Below are 16,774 nucleotides of genomic sequence, written 5' to 3'. Positions count from 1 at the left end.
TATCTCCGTATCCATGTTGATCCTTGTAATTTCCCTTTTTAAATTATTAACTTTAATAGGGTTAATTTCAAACAAGTTCTCCAATTCTTGGCAAGTTGACGATGGTTCTCACACACCACTGTCTATAGCCCAACAAAGCCCATCTCACCCTCCTCTGCAGCCGTTCCACCTCTGTTTGCAGACAAAGCGATGCTCCCCAGAGCTGAAGTTCCTCCTTCTCCCACTTCCTCTAACAGCAGAAGTGAAAGGTCTCCGGTGGCTTCTCCCCTTCCATCATGGAGGTTTTGAATGTTGGCGAATCACACGGCTTTCAGCTCCCACGAGCCCTCGGAGCAGGGCAGGGTGTGTCTTCCTCTACAATTGCGTGGAGAAACAAAAATCAAACCCACACAGTGTCCTCCTGACACCCAGATGTTCTTCTGGATGAGCTCTCGGGCTGGGGCTTCAAACGGGGCGAACAGCTGTGGTCTGTTTCAACATAACTTGATGGAATCAGGGCTAATTCTGATGAAGCAGTCACTCTAAAGACTGCTTTATAACTGGATTACTGTTGGGTCAACAATCATGTGGCATTACATTTAGTGGCTGAAACAAAAGCCAGAATTAAAACAGCACCCCCAGCCCCAAGCCCCACTCCAAGTGACAGCCCCATAGCTCCACGGAGATCAGAAGGCGTGCCACATTTTCTAACACAATCAACTACAACAGGAAAGTCGTTGCAGTTGAATTACAGGCAATCTTATCCAGGGTCCAGAGTGTTGACTCAAAAGGTAGCGGGGAATTTAATTTGTTGTTGTTGTTATTCCTTTCCTAGAGCGGTTAGAATGATGTTGGCAGCAACCATTATAATCTAATATGTTCATAACATTCTAGGAAAAGGCCCCAAGATTTCTGCCCCCTGAAATTTTCTCAACCAGACACACAATGCTTTTAGCGTTCACAGTTTCCCGCTCTGCTCCGCACGTGATGATTACTTTCAGCGAGCAGGGCAGTCGGGGTGCGGCATGCCAGGGCCACAGTGGTGGGACACAAAGCCCACACATTTAGAAGTTTGTCTGAAGAGCAAGATCTTGGTGTCTTGTTTCTGAACTGCTCTAGAAACACACTTTGTTTTTTACTTAAGACTTTTCCTGGTATTATGTTTCGGTCAGTTGGAACGTAACAAAAGGCCAACAAAAAAGGTGATTTCTAAAACAGACAATTCTGGAAAGCAGAATCTTCAGAAATCGAAGTCCCAGGAAGCTGCCAAATGTGTCCGTTCTTCAAAAAACCTCTCCAGTCCAATTCTGTGATTCTCAAAATGGTCTGAGAGGTGCCCAAGCCACTCTAAAGAAGCCTCATTCATCGCTTTCTGTTTTTGTTAATTATGAAGAACCTTGGAAAGTGAAGAAGCTACTGGCCTTTCCTATGGCCTCTCGTTTATCAGGGAGATAGTTCCCTGCGCAATCATTTCCCGGTTACGATCCATTCTGGGATCACATGTGGGTGTCGCCAAAGAAGCAGTGAGGCTTTTCTTTCAACACACGTAAAGAGGAACCAGAGCACATGCTTTCCTAAGTCCCAGGCTCAGGCTCTTTGAGTTGCAAAGCCTATACTCCTATACCCATTTCAAACTCGCTTAAGCTAGCACAGTGGTTCCCAAACTTCCTAAGGCCTCCACCCTTGAATATACAGTTCCTCATGTTGTAGTGACCCCCAACCATTAAAGTATTTTTGTTGCTACATCATCACTGTAATTTTGCTACTGTTATGAATCGTCATGTAAATATCTGACATGCAGGATATATTTGGGGACCCCTGTGAAAGGGTCATTTTACCTCCAAAGGGGTCGTGACCCACAGGTTGAGAACCACTGAGCTAGAGGGAACATAGTGGCAGGAAACGGAGGAAACTGACTTGATCTCAGGAAGGCTAGCTACTAAGCCGTTGGTCTGTTTGTGTGCCGTCTCTCGTGCAGGATGCCTGGGCTTTTCATCTCTGCAGACTGCCTCCTCGCTCGTGTGAGGTACACGGCTGCCCTACTACTTCCGATTCAAGCATTCCGTTCAGACGCTCTAGTGGTCTTTCATCTTAATTTCCTACGAGAAAGTAAAACTCGCTCATTCTGGGTCATGTGTCCTCTTCCAGTCCAATCACTGAGCGAAGCTGAGGTTCCCAATGTGACCGCTAGGGCCCCACGAGGTGGGGTGGGAGTGGGGGAGCAATGGCGCCTCATAGTGTTTACTAGAGACACGAAAACCAACCTTGCTCCTTTCAGGTCATTCCTAGTATCTATTTCATGCTTTGGAAACACTTAGAAATGCATTTTGCTACTCAAATGCAAAAATGCCTTTCCATGAAAATACTGTGTTACTCAGGAAAGGCTATTTATATATTGTCCCTCAGTTCAGCATGGAGACACCAAGATGAGTTAACAAGGGTCTCAAGAAGATCCAGGCCATTCTGGGGAAGAGCCAGAGGTGAGCAGATGTCTATAGCAGTTGTGAACAATATTACAACAGAAGTTTGCTCAAAGGATTCGAGAGTGCAGGGAAACTACTGCCTATGTGGGGCTGGGGGCTGGAACTGTAGGGGTTCAGGTTTTACTTGTTCTGGGGTGTCCACAGAGTAGGCGCCGAGGAGACCATCAATGAAGGAAGGCGCTCTGGTGGCCAAACAGGGGAAGCAGTTGGACTGCTGAGCAAAAGATCAGAGGTTCCAACCTACCAATGGTTCCGTGGGAGCAGGCGGTGGCAGTCGGCTCCCATAAAGATGACGGCTTTGGAAACTCAACGGGGCAAGGTATTTACGTACTCAGGGGTGCCATGAGTTGAAATCAACTCAATGGCAATGAGGTTTCATTTGGCATCAATTAACATTTGTCATTGAGTGAAACGATGCAAGCAGTAGCGACCTGAATTTGGGAGGTTTGAAACAGATATCTCACTCACTGCCAGTGGTGGGTTGATGCCAATCCAGAGTGACCCCATAGCACAGGGTAGAATGGCTCCTGTGGGTTTCAGAGACTAACTCTTTTTTAAAAAAGTCATTTTATTGGGGGCTCATGCAGCTCTTATCACAATCCATCCATCCATTGTCTCAAGCACATTTGTACATTTGTTGCCATCATCGTTCTCAAAACATTTTCTTTCTACTTGAGCCCTTAATATCAGCTCCTCTTTTTTTCTCCCTCCCTCCCCCATGAACCCTTGATAATTTAGAAAATGTTATTATTTTTTCATGTCTGACACTGACCTATGTCAGAGACTGACTCTTAACGGGAATTGAAAGCCCCCTCTTTCTTCCAAGGAGTGGCTGGTGATTTTGAACCGCTGACCCTGTGGTTATCTGCCCAATGTGTAACCATTAAAGCAGCAGGCCTCTTCCGGAAACGTTGCCAGCTGAGAATCTGAGCCAACGCGGAAGCAGTTCACCTAGGACTTGCTTCTGAATTTCGTCTGTTAGCTGAATACATTCATTCCACAGATACACAGTGAACGGGCATGCAGAGTGCACGGCTGGACTAGATGCTGGGGTGGGGTGGGGGAACAGACATGCATCCGAGGGAAGGTGGTCCAGACGCAACACTGAGAGCTCACGCCAGCAACAGAGATGACAAAGACAGAGTACTAGCTGAACTCACACAATTACTTTGGATGTCTGAGGTCTTGTCCTAGGTCCAAGGAGTGGTTCCGGATTTGGATTTATGCTGGAAGAAGTCATTAAAAATTTTATGAAATACTTCAGACACAGAGAGGAAAGGCTGGTTTGGGAATGATTTTTAAAGGAACGTTTCCCATGCCTGACGGATATAGTTCCTCATTTTTCTTCTGGATAACTCAGTGATACTTAATCTATCCAGCGGTTAACGAGTGCTCATGACATGCCAGGTCCTCTTCCCCAGGGCACTGGAGCTGTAAGATGCATGGGTCTGCTCTCTTCTCTGTCCCTGGGAGCTCTCATGTTTTGCAGAGGAGAAATGGTGACCTAATAGGACCAGGATTTGTGTGAGGCACTGTGGGAGTCCCCATAAAAGGAGGGAACCTGGAATCTGGGGGGAAGGCCAGGCCCCCACAATTAATCGTGGGTTCGATAGGTGCAATTGTACAGTCGAGATATATAAATATTATAATAAAGTCATCGAGAGCACGAGAGATAGAAGAGAGATTGAAATAGTGGCGTCAGACAGATTTCATAGTACCATGCTCACCTCAGCTCCACTTGATGGCCCATGTGGAGAGAGTGGGGGTGGGGGGGAAGGAGGACAAGGGAAAAGGGAACAGGGGAGAGAGGATCAGAGAGGAGTGGGAGCAGGGATCTTATATTGCTAATCCAGGCCTATATACATTTGGGGAGAGTGCAAGCCCACTAATTACAGGTAAAGACACACGTCACAGGAAGGGGTTGCACTATAGGTTCTACAGCAATGAGAGGGGGACAATCTAGAGATATACATGCAATCTAGAAGGGGAGGGATTGGGGGTATACATTAAGGGGACCAGACATCCCGCTTTTGGCGGGACAGTCCTGATGTTTAACAATTTTTCCCACATCCCACGGCGTTTTAACAAAGTCCTGATTTTTGGAAAGAATGCACAACAAGCTAGGATATTCGGTTGTCGGCTGCCATGTGGCTATTTCGCCAGGATATGAGTTTTACATGTGACATGTGACATATACATGTGACAAGAAGTGAGGATCCTAGATTCAGGAAGGGAGCCTAACTTTGGATGTCACTGAGCAGGTCTGAGTTGTTCTCTGGATCTCCATAGAAACCATTATCAGTAGGGTGTAAACCCCACCTACAGGGACCAGACTAATGGTCACAAGCCTTTAGGGAGAAGTAGCCCATTGTCCTTAACAGCAGGGAGTGGGCCCTACCTGTGGTGGGCCCAGACAGTTGTCTGATAACTGACTGCCTTCAGGGAGGTAACTTGACAATCATTTACCATTAGCTGCAAGCAGTGTCCTGAGACTAGCATATATTTGGGGGAGATGACTTGGGAGAAATCTTTCTGTTTCCCACACTGGAAGGCACTGTCCAGCCCTTAGTCTCTTGAGGTTCAAGTAATATAAACATCAGCACTTGACAAGGTGGAAATTCTAGCTGCTTTTTGGTGTCACCACGCTTGAAACAAAGGCCCCAGCCTCAGACAGCACGATTAGCATGGATACTAATCTTTCTGGGTGACTAAGAGGTGGCAGGTGTGCAGCCTGTAAGTCCTCCAAGCCCATTCACTGGCATGTGGAGACAAGCAGTGTTGAGTCCACATCCAGGGTCTGCCCCAACCCGATGGGCAAGAGAGGAACCCCAACTGGGAGCCTTTTAAATCTTCCCTTGTGGGCTGCTAACCCACATGGGAGAGAATCAACAGCTAAATGACAATCAAACATATAGCTTTCCACACAGGATTTAAAAAATATCATATTCTGCTTGTTGATTAAAAAACGGTCTACACCTGTTTCTTGAGAGTCATTAACCATCTATAAGCGCTTTCCAGAATGAGTCAGTATTAAGCAAAGTAGATAGGTCTGTTTGCGTTTTACTAAAACTGGCCTACCTGGATAGGGGTGGGGCAGGGGAGGATGGGGAGGGAGCATCTGGCTACTGATGTGTAATAACACAAGCCGAGCAAGAATAAGAATGGAGAAGAGACCGCAGAGAGAAACAGACAGTGAAGAGACTGGCAGGGAGGGAAAGTGGGTGGGGTGGGGTGTATTCTGTATGGGGGTTCGGAGTGAGACCACTCTACAGCGCTGCATTTCCATAGTTGGTACCGTGTAGGTTACAAAATAGATCCCAATCTCAAATATTATTTACGGGCATTTATGAAGTCTTAAAAGGGACTACCATGACTGGAATTCGACCTTGCAAGGCTGGCTAGACCAGAGGAGGTACACTGGTACAGATAGGAACTGGAAACACAGGGAACCCAGGGCGGATGAGCCCTACAGGACCAGTGGTGTGAGTGGCAAAACAGGGAGGGTGGTGGGAGAGTGGGTAAGAAGGAGGGAACCAATTACAAGGGACTATATGTTACCTCCTCCCTGGGGGACGGACAACAGAAAAGTGGGTGAGGGGAGACGTCGGACAGGGCAAGATATGACAAAATAACAATTTATAAACTATCAAGGGCTCATGAGGAAGGGGGAAGCGGGGAGGGAGGGGAAAAACGAGGACCTAATGTTGGGGGTTTAAGTGGAGAGAAAATGTTTTGAGAATGAAGCACAAATGCGCTTTACACAATTGATGTGTGTATGGATTGTGATAAGAGTTGTATGAGCCCCTAATAAAATGTTAAAAAAAAAAAAGGGACAAACAGCAGAGACGCAGACCCGTCATCTAGATGTGGGAGGCCATTGGTGCGTGGTCATAATGGCGTCCAAGGATTCGAAGTCAGGACACTAGCTAAATAAGGCATGAAACAAAAGAAGGTGTCACAAATTCATGACTGGTGGCAGATCAATGCATCAGTTACGGCTGGGACTATGGAAAGGGGAACAGGGCCATGGTTTGGACAATTCACACCATGTTAGAAAGAAGAGCTTAAAAGATTGGTTCAAGGGCTTCTGACCAAAGCAGTCAGGGTGAGACGGCTAGGCATGACTCCTGCCTATGGGACCCTCTGGACCGTCCATCAAGGGCCTACCTAGGCACCCATACATCTGGGCTGGCTGGAGGGAGCCGAGGTCATCTACTTCCCGAGTCACTCTGCCAGAGGGCAGGATTATCTACACCCTTGATGAATGATCAGAAGGAATTCAATGGAGACCTAGTCTCCGGGGGGGAACCCTACAAATAGATGTTAGGGTGTCACTGTCATCCTTCTGCAAATGGGGGTGCTCAGAATTTATGTTCTATAACAGAGACAGACAAATCAGCTCAATACTGCAGTTTGACCAATCAAAATACTCTATCTTCTTCAGTAAGCAAGAATCTTTTACTTTATATATTTTCCAAAAACCAAGAAGCCTCATCGAAGGTTTTTCAGTGTGGAATTAAATTGCTTGCATCAGATCACTAGGGGTGACATAAAACAATGTCTGTCCCAGACCGGCTGAATCAGACTTTCTGGGGTGTGGCCAGGATAATCTGAATTTTTAATAATCTCCCTGGATGCTTCACATACTGTGGGATACAGACAGATTATTCCCCAGGTTGTCCCCCCATATTATATGCCAAACCTAAAATGCTGCTTGCTAACATAGATAAGATGGTCAATGACTATACACTTGGAGGTCAACTGCTTGGAGGTTATCTGCCTGAGGGTTATCAGCCATCTAGACCAATCAGACCCTATTGTCTATCCCACCCTAGGTGGGGCTTACTCCCTTCTGATAAGGATAGTGGATTGTTACCCTGAAGGAGAGCCCAAAGACTAAGGTCTAAATAAAGGGATATACATATGTAAATATATTTATATATCAGGATGGGGAAATAGATCTATGTGCATATATTTACAGGTTTAGTATTAAGGTAGCAAAAGGAAATGTACCCACACACAGAGATACACACACTCAGTGACATAATTTACTCTTCTTCCAACAACTCATGCTGTCTGCGTATGCCTGACACCCACTTCTGCAAGCTCCAGATGATTGGGATGCTGGGATGGGCCCTGACTAGTCCGAGGCGGGAAGTCAGGTGTTTTAGCAGTAGTATCTGCACATCACGAGGGAGCAAGGACAAGCCGCAGGGCAGATAGGAAGGAGACACCGGAGACCTTCAGGACATTTCAATCTCTAGATTGCTATCACATGATCTCACTCACATAGCTGCTGCCTCACTGGCGGAGGGACACACTGTATTCTTCCTGGAGGCCCTCTGGAAGGAGGCGCTGCCTGATGAGTCAGGAAGGCCAGACTGTGTGCCACCACTCTACGCTGGACAAGAAATAGTTCCTACTTGGTTCCATTTGCATGGTGCACAGGTGGTTTTCGCTGTGAGGTAGAAGTTATTAGCAATTAAGAACTCTCCAGAGATGGATGTTCTCTCTGCAGGCAGCGAGTTCCAATTCACTGACAGGATAGCGGGGAAGAACTGGGCATTGGGGAAATAGGCAGGCAGCAGTTTACGGGCACTGCAGAGCATAATGGGAACAAGAATGAAGGACATGCTCTCAAATGGATCGTCCGATGACGGCGCCACTCCTTTCAACGCGCTGAAGCCACTGAAGTGATGGTATGCGATTACATGTCAACAGGAGAAATGGCATGTGCTGTTGTTACACGTGGAGACTGCAGACAATGTGTACACATTGTGGAATTAAGAGTCCTGGTGGTGTGACGACGGCTCAGTGCTTGGCTGTGAACTGCCAAGTGGTTCCAAGCCCCTTAGCAAGGGGTGGGGGGTGGGAGGGAGTGCGGCAGGGGGCCACCCAGCAGTCTACTCCCATCAAGATTGTAAGCTAGGCAGCCCTGTGAGGCAGCTCTACTCTGTCACCCGGGGTCTCTGATTACGAACCCGACTTGAGCCAGTTTGCGTATCATAGATGGGATACAGGATATGACCTCTAAGGAATGTTTCAAATCTAAGGTATGTTTCCAGTACTGTGTTCTAACAGTTCTGGTGGAGCCAGTGTACAAAGAAGCCAGAAGCCAGAAGCCATCAATTAGAGTCATAGTGGGAGAACGGTAAGGCTTTCTACTCCCGTCATTACCGTCTTGGAAACCCACAGGGCAGTTCGAGCTTGTCCTCTAGGGATGCTCTGAGTTGGAATGCACTCGATGGCAGTGGGCTGCTATAAAGAGCCCAGGTTCTGCCAACAGCTCTTGCTGCGTTCATATATACATGTCTATCATTTGGAGAGGAGCCCACGGGGCACAGCGGTTATGTGCTGGGCTGCTAACCGCAAGGTCAGCAGTTTGAAGCCACCGGCCTTTGCTTGGGAGAAAGATGGGGTTTTCTACTCCCATAAAGAGTTGCAGTCTCGGAAACTCACAGGGGTCGCTCTGCCCTGTCCTGTAAGGTCACTCGGGGTCGGCATCGGTTCGACAGCAGTGGGAGAGATCACTTTGCGGAGGATATTCATAATCCCCATTTTCCCTACGTTTCCTTATTGATGTAAACAGCTGCACCAGCTGCCGTCAACTTCAACTCACAGGGTAGAATTCTGGTGGTGCTCGGAGCCCTCACAGCCATTTCACTGTTCCTCTCTGCCATGAAGCACTTGTGTTTAATCATCTCCATCCTTCACCTTCTCCAAGTCCCGTCTTCCCATCCCGACAATGGAAGCCAGAGACCAGAATCTGTTTCGCAACATGTCCCGCAAACTCCTGGCTCATGATGCCCAGTTCTAAGTTACTAGAAGGATCTGATGTGCTTTCCCCTAAGGGCAGGGAACTTCATTGTATGCTTTCTTTCCTTCCATCTGAGGAACCCCACATAACAGATCCTTTCAACACACCAAAGATGTGTGTGGCAGAGTATGATACAAAGGAACAGTCTACATGGTCAGACACACGGAAGCACTCTGTAAACGGCAAAGCTGACTCCAGGTGATAGTCATTGGAGGGGGGGCTTCAAAAAAATTCATGAAAAAATGGAATGAAAAGATCATGGATTTCCCCATGGACTTTTTGACACTCCCTACCCCCGTAAGCATGCTTAACAATAATGGGCAGTCAAGGTGTAGCAGAAACCTGCTGAAGCCTCCTGGGCTCTGCTAATTCAACGACCAGCTGAAGAGCCATTTAAACCCCTGGTTTAACAAGGCTCCCCCAGATGCTACCACACAGTGTGCTAATCATGCCTGTAAATTCACTACACTCCAAGCCAAACTTTGCCCAAGGGCTAACTGGAGGTTTAGCTCATCAGAGGGGCCACCCAGGGCTCTGGGCAATGGTGGAGCACCAAGGTTCTGCAGGGTGTTGGCCCCTGCCAAGGAATGGAAGTCCTACTACTTCCCTTCAGTGCAGAGGCCTCAGGCTGCCTTTCTGCTCTGAATGCTTTTTAAAGCTCCCGTGCTTTAGAATGTAAACCGGGAACACATGGCCATCAGCGCACAGTCCCACCTATTTTCTTTGTACCCTACATACTTTAGATTGCAGACTGAATACAAATACTAATCAGAAGCCAAAAGGCCCCACACATTTCCTATCGATTCGTCCAGGCCAGTCTGTCTTCCGACTCTGCATTTTCATGTTCTTGCTTCATTACTTACTCAAACAAACACATGAATCACTAGCAATCCAATCCAAATAAATAAAGTTCGTCTATAATGTTTTTCAGTGAGAGATTTAAAGATGCGTATAGATAGGTAGTCCATCTCCCCCAGCGTTTCCTCAGTGCCCGTTCCGGCATGCTGGAGTTCGCCTAGATGCAATTTGTAGAAGAGGATGAATGAATGTATCCCATTGTACAGGGTGGCTCCTGGCAAGTCCTGTCTGAGGGGGACAAAAGGTCAGCTGCTCCGTCACAGCTATAAGTAAGCCTCTGGGCTGGGTCCCAGGGGTGATGGTGGTGGTGGTGGGGGAGTAATGGCTAAGCCTGGAACGGCCCCCTCACACAGTGAAGTTCTTGTCGGAGCAGACTGGGACAGGCTAGAGAAGAAACAGATGGAGATTTTTCTTCACCTTTCTTCCAAAAAAGAATGGGAGTCATGGAAAAAACATCTACGTTTTAAAGTACGCTCTTTCTTGGGTGAGTGAGGTTACTATTTTGGGGTGATGTTGGGAAAATAGGATCTTCTTTACCCCACAGTGAAAACTGAGTATTCCAGTAAGATTAGCCCCCCCTGAAGTCACCTATACCGCCTCACAAACTGAGCCCTCTAAGAACACTTGTATAGTGTAGACGGTTCTTGACTATCAGACCCATACTTTCATTCATTCTGTATTTGAAACAAACAAAAACTAACCGATTGCCATCAAGTTGATTCTGACTTGAAGGGACCTGTTGGGACAGAGTAGGCACACCCCCCCCCCCCCCCCACCGTCTTCTCTCAAGACTGCTTCCAGAGCCAGACTGCCTCATCTTCCTCCTGAGCCCAACTACTCACCACCCCAGCTCCCTCACTGTACAAAAACCACAAGCCAAACCCATTTCTTTCAAGTTGATTCCTCACTGGACAGTTTCTAGAGCTGGCATTCATTGTACATGGTGGTGGTGCTGGGGGCCGAGTCAGTTTTGACCCAGGCACGACGGACGGAAAGCCCTGCACGAACCCTCACGATCGCTATGCCTGAGTCCATTGTTCCAGCCAGTGTGTCCGCCCATCTTTTCCAGTCTTCTCTTCCACCGAGCCTCCGTTTTGCCAAGCATGGCCATCTCCAGGGCCTGAGCTCTCCTGCTAACATGTACAGAGCACACCAGAGGAAACCTCACCATCCTCACTTCTAAGAACATTCTGGCTGGCTGCACGTCTTCCAAGGCAGACTGGGTTGTTATTTGGCTATCCGAGGTACTTTCAATATTCCCCACCAGCATCCTCATTCAAATGCAGGGTTTTCTGTGGCTTCCCTTACTTGTTTTTCAACTTCCACATGCACGAGGCCATTGAAAGTACCATGGCTTTGGTCAGGCGCGCTTTAGTCTTCAAAGTAACATCCTTCTTCAACCCTTTAGAGGAGTCTTGTGCAGCACGGTCGATCAATGCATTATGTTGGTCTCATTCTACTGACCGTTGCTTCCAGAACCATTGGCTGTGGACCCGAGCAAAATGAAATCCTTGCTACCTTTTTTTCTGTTCACTGTGATGTTGCCTATTGGTCCAGTTGTGAGCATTTTTTTCTTCACACTGAATTGTAATCCACCCTGAAGGCTGTAGTCCTTGACATTCATCAGCATGTGCTTCAAGACATCCTTGCTTGCAAAGTCGTGCCATCTATATATATCAAAGGCCCATCAGCCTTCCTCCAATCCCACCACTTGTCTGTACTTGTTGGCTTGCGTGTTGATGTGACACTTACTGGCAGCTCTATCACTGGTGTATTAAACACCAGCAGGGTCACTGAAGGTGAATAGGGTTTAAGGAGCTTCCAGACTACGAAGGAATAGGCTGCTGCTTCTGAGAAATTCACCACTAAAAACCTTATGACTAGCAGAGAACTGTCAGGTATAATGGAAGGTGAGCTCCTCAGGTTGGCAAAAACAGCACTCAACACAACGGACCGCGTGCTGCCTCCTCAAAGTAGAGTCAACATTAGGATTTGTTAGCAGTAAAACTTTGGGGACTTTTATTTGCTGATGGGGCACGACACAAACTGAGAAGCTGTGTGGCACATATGTGTGGCACAAAGTATGAAAACTGGAAGTCATAAAAAATGAAATGGGACGGCTCGTATGCTGGGGCATCAGTGAGCTAAAATAGACTGGTATTGGACATTTTGAATGATAATCATATGGTTTACTATGCTGGGAATGACAGATTCGGAGAGGAATGTGGGGTGACATTCATTGTACATGGAAGCCTTTAGAACATCATTTGTCCATAGAAACCAGATGCTGCTATCTAAGCTGACAAACGGACAGCTCACAGTTTTTCTTGTTGATGCTGTCTGCAAGCAAGAGCTCTGTGTTGGTATTTTCAGTGGTTTTGTGTGATGCCAGTATTCAGTTTTGTGCAATGGGTACAATAGAAGCGTTAGGCCAAAGATGAAAACAATGAACAAGTAGGAAGCTTTGGCGATGCAGTGCTGTCAAACATAGTGCTGGGAGTAGAGAAGTGCGCGCAGAAAGCAAGGTCCTTCAGAAGGACCTTCCCTGCTCCACGCGCATCCACCTTGGACACTCAGGAGTCCATCATTCAACTTCCCGTGATTTGATTTCCGTATATATTTTTGGACTCCGAGTATGTGTGCACTACAATAGAGAACATCACGTGGTACAAAAGTAAACTTTCTAGTGACTACAGCCCACAGAGATCCACACAAGATTACACGCTAGAGGGATCCTGGCTTATCGATTTTAAAATGACAGTTCTGCAGATGAAATAACCCGAGGCCACAATTTGCTGGTGCCCCACAGCTGTGACTGGACCTGGAGTTTCTCTCTCCTACTTTAGTAGTCTTTCCATCAATGTTGTGTTTGAGGCCATGCCGTCATGGTAATGTTTATAATTCTATCTGGTCCATGAAAAATTACTAGAAGCAAGATGCCTGATAGCCTTGCAAGCAAAATTGCCTCTAAGCTTGGGGTCTGCGAATGTTTGTAATTCTTGCTCCACACAATTCCCATGACACCAAGTGAGGCTAGAGGACCCGATGAACATGGGCTGCCGCCGCCAGTATTTACAGTGGTTCCTGCATGTCATCTTCCACGTTGGAGGTGACATAAACACTACCTTTTCACTAATAGACACTTGCCCTATTCTTTAAAGAATCGAACAGCATATATCACTATTTGAAATCATTTGTTTACTTAACTTATTGTCTGTCTTCTCCATTAAATGGTAAATTCCACTAAGGCAAGAGTCATCCTGTTTGCTTACATTACTTTGTCACTTGCCACAATTCTTGGCACATCGAAGCTCAGATCACAGCTGTTGAATACACAAGTGAGTTCTCTTCCTCATCCTGTGGGGCAAGCATATGGGCACCGTCCCCGTCCCTCTTCTCCAGTGATGGATTTGGTGTCTGACTGAGCACACGGGCTTGAAGTCTCAGGGAAGTCGACATGGTGTGAGATAGTGTAGTCAAAGTTACCAAGTAGAGAGATGCAAAGATGAAATGGGGCATTTTGTGGAATGTTGAGCTCCCTGTCCAGACGAGACTGGAACACTAAATGTATCATTTTCCACTAGAGCAGCAATCCTTAACCTGTGGGTCGTGACCCCTCTAGCAGTCAAACGACCCTCTCACAGGGCTTGTGGTAGTCACCTAGTCAGGTGTCAATTTGAGGATTAAGAGTGTAGGGGTGGAGTCTCGGCTGTCAATCTGGAGATAGTCAAAGAGACTTCTGTGGGCACGGCCTTCTCCTGAGAATTCTGGTACTTCCTCCTTGGAGGCAGAAGACACTTCTCTCTGTCACTCCCTGGGAGACATTGAAGAAGACAAGACACATGGATGCAACTAGACCTTGGAAGCAGAAGCCACAGAGAGACCCCTACCAGCACTGAGATGCTTACAATGCCACTGGACCCAAAGACTTTCTACCCACTGGCTGGTGATCGTCCTGCATTTGGCTTCATTGCGTGTGTTTCGTGAGTCTGAAGAGGATTATCAGACTTATGGCCTTGGACTGGACTGGGTTAGGGTGTTTTCTCAATGTTCAATTCCTCTTGTATATAAATCTGTCTTACACACATATGTGAGTCTCTGGATTTGTTTCTTTCTTTTTTTTTTTTTTTGGATTTGTTTCTATAGTCTACCCAGACTGACACAGCGGTCGCCTAAGAACACTGGAAAACACAAATATTTCACAATATATAATTACATATTGCTTTGTGATTAATCACTATGCTTTAATTATGTTTAACTATGTTCAATTTATAACAATGAAAACACATCCTGCAATCCAGATATTTATATTACAATTCATAACAGTAGCCAAATGACAGTGATGAAGTAGCAACGAAAATACTTTTATGGTTGGGGGTCACCACAACATGAGGAACTGTATTCAGGGGTCGAGGTATTAGGAAGGTTGAAAACCACTGCTCTAGAGAATGGGAGTCCAAGAACATAGGCACCCCTGAGCCTTAGGAGGGAAGTTGACCGCAGTAACCTGCCAAGTGTCTCCCAAGTCTTAGGTTCTGCAGTTCCTTTCCTTCCGGATGCTGGGTTTTCATTTACGTTACAAATAAGAGTACAGATGCAAACTCATTAGAAATCACCTAAGAGGAGTCAACTGATGGGCCCAGGAAACTTGATTGTTTAGGCATGCATGCCCTTTTCAACTGTTTGACACACTAAAATTCTGCTGAAGTATAAAATGCAACTCAATGTAGACTAGAAGAGTGTTTTAAAAGCTTGTGTTGCATTTCATAAATGTAAACACACAGAAATGTACATATATATTGTTGCATATCAACTCTGAGGAAGGGAACACTTGCTCCTATGGGAGTCAGCGGCTTACATGTTCAGTGTCAGGCCTCAAGCCCGGCTCACTTTACCATGCCTCCCTCCGGAACAACCCATCATCCGGGTTTAAGTCCGTTACCGTGAGGAAGAGACGTCCTCCCCCTGGGCTGAAAATACCCTTTCCCCCAAATTTCACGGGGACAGGGCCAGAGGCAATTAGAGATATAATTGCTGCTTTCTTCCCCAGAGTAACAATTAAAAATCTAATTTATTGACATTAGATAAGTTATGTCTAATAAACACGAAATTAGAAGAAAACCATGATTAAAGTGCTGAAACCACGAATACATGGTTGGCATTGGCACTTACAGGTCCAGAACCAGATGAAGACCCACCCCCGCAGCTGCCGAGCTCAGAGTCTGCCTCCCAGTGCCTCCTATGTGCCGGGATGCAACCACGCCATGGAGCTTTCTGGGGTCTCAGCTTCACAGAAGCAGGCTGCCAGGGCTTTCTCCGGTGGCACGTGCCCTCTGGGTGGGTTTGCAACACCAACCGTCGGGCCAGTCGTTGAGTACAAAGCGTTGGCACCACCTGGGAACTCTAATTAAGAGACAGTAGTTGTTAAAATATATTTTATTAAGTGATATTCATTAAGTGGCATTCAATGATATTTTCAGCTAACTTGAAAATTTCCATTCTTGGAGCGATTTTATCACATCCCAACACAGTTGGATAAAATCCTAGTAAGGAATGTTTTCTTCTGCAATGCTTAGTAAGGCACTGGGGACAAAATGGCAGTTAGTCACAAGTTAAGAGGCCAGGGTAAAAGAGCCAACAAAAATTTTATTTTTAAGACATGGATTTTTCCAAGGTTACACAAGGGCAGTGATCCAATGATTAAAGACAGAACTGAAAACACCGTCTCACCCCGTCTTAGGGTGTGAAAGGGGCTTTGAAGCCATTCCGTTCAATGTCTGCGTTGCTTCTTCAGGGAGGTCATAGATTTCAGGTTCCATTTGCTCTAAGTACCTCTTCTTGGGGGTGATCATCTTTCCATGAAGTGCCTTCACCTTTCTCCAAAATGCCACGGTAATTTCTAGTTTCTATATGCTGCATTTTAAGGCAAGACCGCCTGCATTTGTCTGCTGCACACGTACTCATGACCAGAGCCTCCACCACAGGGCGACTGTCCACCATCACGCCTCCAGCTATAAAAGGCACGAATGCGTAAACCGGGGAAAAGGGATAACATCTTTGATATTGTCCACTCCCAAGATGCACTGCAGGTAGCGTTCAAATCCCATCCCAAAACCTCCATGTGGTACAGAGCCAAAGCGACGAAGGTCCAGATACCTGTTTTTTTAAGAAACAAAAAAGAGAATCATTGCCTATAAAAATGGCATGCGATCAGATGTTACGATATGGGTTTTCTGTTTCAAAAGTATTTTGCAATCACTTGTTATTGTCCACATCACTGTGGTAGACCAGGCTTTCCCACCACAGACAGATGAAGGAAACAGAAGTTAAAGTGACCTATCTAAGATTATCCACACAAACAGCGGCGGATCCTGCCAATGAGTCCTGTGCTGTGGTCACCTGATGCTTTTTCCTCTTCCGTTCTTTTTAAGTTGTTTATGTGTAAGGTTGGGGGGAGGGGGGCAGGCCTCGAAAAGTTCTTGTATAAGTGGAATTGGAAGATAAAAATATTTTCCCATGAACTCTATGAAGCCCCCTTTTATTTACGTACAGAAACTTGCCTCAGTAACTGCAGACTTTTTTTTGACAGATTTCTTTGATAGTTTTCCTGAAAATACATTCCCTTTTGAGCTCTTGT

The 16,774-nt window shown here is 46.4% G+C and overlaps 1 protein-coding gene across 1 annotated transcript in view; it reads right to left on the bottom strand.

The window, feature by feature from the left end:
* Nucleotides 1-14,520: 14,520 nt before the first annotated feature.
* NARS2 (asparaginyl-tRNA synthetase 2, mitochondrial) overlaps nt 14,521-16,774 on the bottom strand; it is a 111,424-nt gene continuing 109,170 nt past the window's right edge. The window contains exon 14 of the mRNA XM_030886447.2: nt 14,521-16,293. Within this exon, the coding sequence (XP_030742307.1) occupies nt 16,149-16,293 (145 nt within the window). The 3' untranslated portion in view covers nt 14,521-16,148. The remainder of the gene's footprint in view (nt 16,294-16,774) is intronic.

Source organism: Echinops telfairi, unplaced genomic scaffold (genome assembly GCF_000313985.2).
Source record: "Echinops telfairi isolate 266 unplaced genomic scaffold, ASM31398v2 ScPeMD7_1713;HRSCAF=2227, whole genome shotgun sequence".
NCBI classification, from domain to species: Eukaryota; Metazoa; Chordata; class Mammalia; order Afrosoricida; family Tenrecidae; genus Echinops; species Echinops telfairi.
This window is presented reverse-complemented; position numbering and strand designations above follow the sequence as displayed.